At 37.9% G+C, this 7,041-nt stretch overlaps 1 protein-coding gene across 1 annotated transcript; it reads right to left on the bottom strand.

Annotated features, from left to right (window-relative positions):
- Window positions 1-277: 277 nt before the first annotated feature.
- On the bottom strand, window positions 278-1,219 carry LOC129681386 (olfactory receptor 10J3-like). The gene has a single exon (XM_055613310.1). The coding sequence runs from the start codon at window positions 1,217-1,219 to the stop codon at window positions 278-280; it is 942 nt and encodes a 313-aa protein (XP_055469285.1).
- Between the last annotated feature and the right edge of the window lie 5,822 nt (window positions 1,220-7,041).

Here is a 7,041-nt window from a genome sequence, read left to right as displayed (position 1 = left end):
AGGTTTCAATTAAAAGACTACCAATCCTCTGGCCATAAGTAACCTAGGTTCTTTCTACTTAAACTCAGTAGAAAATGTACACAATATATAAAGTATATAAAATCATTATCTCATTCCTCTAGAGCATAGCACAAAGAATTCTGATGGCATAGAAGGAAGCATCTAGGTTATTAATCATTAATGTATCTGGTCTTTCTGATACCATAAACAAAGGCATTGTTAGAAACTAAGTGCATATTCACAAACTGAAGGAAATGAAATTTGAAAATGAGCCTGATTAAGAGGAAGGCTGTTTCTGCCATATGGCTCTGCGTAGGGCATCTTTGACCTCCTTATTCCGCAGAGTGTAAACCAAAGGGTTCAGAAGAGGGGTGATAAGAGTGTAGGTCACTGAGATGAGCCTATCTTGCCCCAGCAAGCTCTGGGATTTAGGCTTTAGGTAGATGATTGCAGTGCAGCCATAGTGAATGATGACCACTGTGAGGTGGGAGGCACAGGTGGCAAAGGCCTTCTTCCGACCTTCAGCTGAGGCAATCTTAAGGATGGTGGAGATAATCACAATGTAGGAAATGAAGACCACACCCATGGGTAGAATAAGGACACAGACACTAACTACAAAGTTGATGATCTCATTGATAGTGGTATCTGTGCAGGCCAGCTTCAGCAGAGGTCTCACATCACAGAAGAAGTGGGGTATAACAAAGCCATCACAGAAGGGTAGGCTAAACACTGATGTAACCTGGACAATAGCCATGCCTAGGCCGATTCCCAGTGACCCAGATGCCAAGAGCATACAGGCCTTCCTACCCATGATGATGGAATACCTTAAGGGGTTGCAGATGGCCACATAACGGTCATATCCCATGACCATGAGTAGGAAACAGTTGTTTATGCCAAAAGTTAGATAAAAGAAGATCTGGACCACACAGTCTCGAAAAGCAATAGTGTGGTAAGGATTGAGGAGGTCAGAGAGCATCCGTGGTATAATGGTCACAGTATAGCAAGTGTCAGAGATGGACAATATGGCCAGGAAAAAGTACATGGGAGTATGGAGATGTTGATCCAGGTGAATAATTGTCACAATGATCATGTTGCCAGACAGAGTCAGAAAGTACAATGTTAGGAAAATAGCAAAAAAGGCAAGCCTGTGCTGCCAACCAAAGCTGGAGAAACCTTCGAAGAGGAACTCTGTTACAAAGGTTGCATTTGACTTTAGCATTGAGACTAGTGTATGTTTCAGGGAGCTGGGATAAAGAAAGAAAGCTTGGATGAGTCAAACACGAACCAGAGCAGGCTGGACCAAAGTGAAGAATGTGTTTATCCTGGACAAGGCTGGAGACTCCAGAGTCTCAGGACTCAGATATTGGAGAATTGCTTAGTCTTCTTCTTTCTGTTACCTTTCCTTTGGAACTGTAGAAGCCTTACCCTATGACCATGGGATTGAGAGCACATATGGAGACAAGAAACCAAGTAGAACAAAATTAAAAGAGATTTGTAGAAATAGTTTAGTTTCAGTTTCTTGATTATATTATTATTGAGTCAATGTTAGTCCAGTTTTAACTCTTTTGGAATTTCCTCCACTGTTCTCAACAATGAATATGCTTTGTTTATATTTCATCAACAGTGAACAAAGTTTCCACTCATTCAAGTATTTTCCTATATGTTAATAATATTTACATATTCTTCACAATATCACACATGTTTATAGTTTATTTTATGTTATTAGGATATGACATCTAATTGTATATTTTAAGATGTTAAATAGTTTTGTATGCTTAAAAGCTCAGAGTGTTATCTTTACTTTCATCTTTATTATAGCACCATATATAATAGCCAATTTAAAGAAAAAGAAAACAGCTGTCTGTAGACAAAAATAAAAGTGACTAAATAAAATTGACATTTATGTGATAGTAAATAGTTCATTCTGAAAGGAAGGAGCTAGAAAAGACCCTGCAAGTGAAACAGTCTAGTCAGGGGTGGACAAGTATGACTTGATTACATTTGTGTGTTACTTAAAGTATTCAAAAATAACATAGATTAAATTAACATTATCAGTAATTATGAGTACCCAGAGAAGAGAAAATGGGGAATTGTTCAACAACTATCACATTTCAGCATGCAAAGTAAATTATTTCTTAAGAATTTTCTATACAGCATAATGGCTATGCCAATAGCACTGTGCTTTAAACGTTAAGCATTTTGAGAGGGTACAATACACAATAAGCCTCTAGGGAATGCTTGAAGCTGATAGGCATGTCTTTTTTCATGATTGTGGTGTCTACACTTAGTTGCTATAGTTGTTAAATATTCATGGTTTATTGCCTATCAAGTATGTTTAAAGATATTTGTCTTAAGAAATCCAGAAGTAGTGCTAGCAAGATGACTCAGTGCGAAAATGCCAAGCCTGAAGTCTTGGTCTCAGTATCCACATGATGAAAGGACAGAAGTAATTCTTTTGATATCTACATGCATATCATCATGTCCATGTGTGCGCTACATGCAGGCACACACACACAGACACACACACCGGCATGAAAACACATCACACCACAAACACGTCACATCATACACACATTTCCCATCACACATACATCGCATCACACTCACAGAAATAAACAAAAAAAAGTGAAATTAAACTGTTTCAAAATAAACAACTACTTGACAAATAGAGAACTGGATCTTGGTCAAATGCAAGTATGATAGTGACTATGAGACACTCTATTTGAAAAAGAAATGACTGGTGATTTCATAGACAATATGATAAAAATGAAGATGTGTGAGACTAATGTCCTTTCTATATTTTATCATCCAGTACTAGTGCCAGATACATTCTCTAGAATGTCTTTAGTTGGGTTTAGACTAGACAGGAGAACCCTGGTCTAGCCTTAGACAGTCCTTCCTACCCCTGTCATCCTCAACAACCATAAAAAGAAGCAAACCCACTGCCTAGTCTTCCCACAGACGTGTAACAGTTGTTCTCTCATATCATGAAATGGTTTCATAGTGTTTCAATGCATGCATCTGCTACTTCCTAAAATTGTAGCCACGGAAAGGAAAAGGGATAAGATGAGCAGGAGCCTTCTCTATATAGAAGCCATGAGAAAATTCATCTAAACAAGGAAAGAACTGAAGTCTTGTGGTTTATTTTATTCCTTCACAGCCCACACAATGTTAGGAAACAAAAGCAACGGTACCGTATACCTTTGTCTTCCCTCAGGTGAAGCTAGAATAAGAGAATATAATATGGCAGAAATAGCCTCCAATATTTACCAGATATTATCATTTACTTTCATCCAGAAAGCTTAGAGTTCAGTGAATTGCTTCCCTTCCCTCAAACTGCCCTAAAGGCATGGTTGTCTGCCTCTGCCTGCCTACCTCTTCTTTCTGCTTCCCACTAAAACCCAATACCTGATGCCCATCATTCTCTCCTTGTATCACTGAAATTGTTTCTATACCTATTTTCCACATTTCAGCTGATTTGACCATTGTCCACACCTCCACTTGAACACTGTAATCATGTTTTCATGAAAAACTACTTGGACGCTCTTGCATAAATTCCTTCAATCACTTCAAAGTTTTAACCACATGTTCAAAATTCACTTTGAGAACTGATTATAGTAATAAAGCACAGGGATGCCCTGAGCATTAAACAGGTTTAATACAGGTAAAGAATTTGATCTGGTACTTAACAAACATGAAGCCCAAAATAAGTAGTCATTTTATCAGTATTTATTCCTTTCTGTTTGACAAGTTAGCCAGTTTAAATTTAACCACACCTCTCTGTACTTGTGATTCTTTGAATATCTCAAACTCAAATGTTACTAATTTTCCCTTTTCTCCCTCCTTTGAAATCTTTTCGGAGGTGTATCCAGCAGAATCATGAATAGCTACATGAACTGTCCAAACACAGGTATGGATTAGACAGAGCACAATTTCCAGTTCTGTTTCTGACAGTGTGTTGACTCTTCCCGAAGTTGTAGTGGCTGCTCATCTAACTAGTACAAATGGGAGCAATAGGTAGTTTCACCAGGATCATAACCTGGTATGCAACTGGTCATTTGGAGGTGACTCCTTTATAGAAGGTTTCCATTATATCTGTATACAATGAAATTTATACAAACATTATTCTTAGGGTTTGATTTCTTTTAGTGAACAGAAGGCATTATTCAGGACTGTTGTTTTATGCTCATGGATTGGAATATGAATCCTTCCTTCTTGAGACCACTCATTCAAGGTCATTAACACCCTAAAATTTTCTCTCTTCTGGTACCATTATAAAAGAGCCTCTCTAACAGAGAAGAGTAGGTAAATTAGAGACACTGACAAGAGCAGGGCTCCTCCTATAGGCCACGGGAAATGTAAGTAAGAACAGGATGAGAAATGGTATAGTAGGGAGTGGCAGTTGGGTGGACAGCAGAAGATTCAGAAACGCTTTTGAGTTTAGAGTTTTATTATTGCCTTTCTTTTCTGTTACATAGATGGCATAAAAGTGATAAAAAGTCTTGTCTCTGGACAACTTCTGGATGAGTGTACTGTTTGTATTATTTTGGAGACAGTAACGTATTTCTTTTGGCACTTCCTGAATTCTTCAACCATTCCCTATTGCATTTCAGTTTGCTTGGTTCTCACCAAGAAAGCCATGTCTTTAATAGTACAATGTATTCAATGGTTGAAAAGTATAAGTACAGTGATAATGAAAGGAAAATATGATTGTGCTCATGGAGCTTGCATTCCTGATCTGCTTCAGACTACAGATTTAATTCAAAGCTTTACAAGTACTTTATTCCCTCTTCACCATATTATAAAATGCATTTTATTTTATAATCTATATTATACAGGTATAGTATATACTTATACATATTATAAAATGTATTTTCAGATATGTCCATATGAGAAGCCATGTTCTCCTGCCTCTACAGACTGCCACTAGGATGAATATGTGACAGCTGAGGATCTCTTGTAAGTGTTCCCTATATTAACAGAAAATAAAGTAAGACTCACCAGGTAGCTGGCTTCTTACATCTTCTAGGAGAATCGTGCTCAAGCCTGAGTCTCATTTGTCATTCTGAAAATTTCAACATCTATATTCATAGATTCTTAGTTTTTTTCTAATACGTACAAAATGTTTTCCAAGGTTTTTCTCTAGGTGCTTCTTAAAAATTATTTTGAAACCTACCAGTTACTCAACTTTAAAATACTTAGCAAAAACCAATTCTATTTAACCAAATACTCAGAGTGTTATCACAGGGTTACAGACACCTAAGGAGCCCCTGGTTTGTTGGCAGCTCTCTGACAACCTCCCAGAAGCCACACCTGAAAGCAGCTACTTCAGAGGAAGAAAACAAAGCCCATGTCATCATGCTGTAAATGAGACCAAAATTAAGACAAAGGAAGTCTAAGCTGCTTCAGATTTTCTAGTCCCCACAGTGAGCTTGTCTGTGGGTCACAAAGCAGTAACTGTCAATGGAAGGAGGGTAATAAAATAGGAAACTTCTGTCAGTATCGTGGGCATCTTTCTCCCAAGTAACACTTTCTACTCCCTAATGATGAATGAAAGTAAACAGAATATGCAGAATATGTACACTATAGTACCTTGAGACCTTGTTACCAAGACAGCTCATTATGTAATTGTGACACTCACACTTGGGAGCAGACAGCTGGTTGAGTGATTAGGAGCAATTCCTCTGGGTTAAAAGGTGCTGGTCTAACTGGATATCTACATGTAGAAAAATGCAAATAGATCCATACTTATCATCCTGCACAAAACTAAAGTCCAAGTAGATCAAAGACCTCAACATAAAACCAGACACATTAAATCCATTAGAAGAAAAAGTGGGGAAGACCCTAGAATTCATTGGTACAGGAGACAACTTCCTGAACAGAACACCAACAACACAGGCTCTAAGAGCAACAATCAATAAATGGGACCTCATGAAACTGAAAAGCTTCTGTAAAGCAAAGGACACTGTAATCAAAACAAAATGAATGCCTACAGATTGGGAAAGAAACTTCACCAACCCTCTATCTAACAGAGGGCTAATATCCAGTATATATAAAGAACTAAAGAAGCTGAAAAGCAACAAACCAAGTAATCCAATTAAAAAAAAAAAGGGGGGAACAGAGCTAAACAGAATTCTCGATAGAAAAATGTCAAATGGCAGAAAAACACTTAAAGAAGTGCTCAACGTCATTAGCCATTAGGAAAATGCAAATCAAAATGACCCTGAGATTTCACCTTACACTCATCAGAATGGCCAAGGTGAAAAACTGGAGTGACAACACATGCTGGAGAGGTTGTGGAGAAAGGGGAACCCTCCTCCACTGCTGGTGGGAATGTAAATTTGTACAATCACTCTGGAAATCAATCTGGTGCTTTCTCAGACAACTAGGAATAGTGCTTCCGAATTAGAGGAAGATATGAGAAGATGGAAAGATCTCCCATGCTCATGGCTTGGCAGGATTAACATAGTAAAAATGGCCATCTTACCAAAAGCAATCTACAGATTTAATGCAATTCCCATCAAATTGCCAACACAATTCTTTACAGACCTGGAAAGAAAAATTCTCAACTTCGTATGGAATAGCAAGAAACCGAGAATTGCTAAAACAATCCTCTACAATAAAAGATCTTCTGGAGGTATCTCCATCCCTGATCTCAAGCTGTACTATAGAGCAACAGTTATAAAAACTGCATGGTACTGGCATAGAAACAGAATGGTGGATCAATGGAATCGAACAGAAGACCCAGAAATAAACCCACACACTTACGGACACCTGATTTTTGACAAAGATGCCAAAACCATACAATGGAAAAAAGATAGCATCTTTAACAAATGGTGCTGGTCCAACTGGATGTCTACATGTAGAAAAATGCAAATAGATCCATACTTATCACCCTGCACAAAACTGAAGTCCAAGTGGATCAAAGACCTCAACATAAAACCAGACACATTAAATCGGCTAGAAAAAAAAGTGGGGAATACCCTAGAACTCATTGGTACAGGAGAAAACTTCCTGAACAGAACACCAACAGCATAGGCT

The sequence above is a fragment of the Psammomys obesus genome, unplaced genomic scaffold (genome assembly GCF_907164565.1).
Source record: "Psammomys obesus unplaced genomic scaffold, mPsaObe1.curated_primary_1811, whole genome shotgun sequence".
Taxonomy (NCBI): domain Eukaryota; kingdom Metazoa; phylum Chordata; class Mammalia; order Rodentia; family Muridae; genus Psammomys; species Psammomys obesus.
The sequence above is the reverse complement of the archived record's forward strand: the minus strand, read 5'-3'. Positions and strand labels throughout refer to the sequence as shown.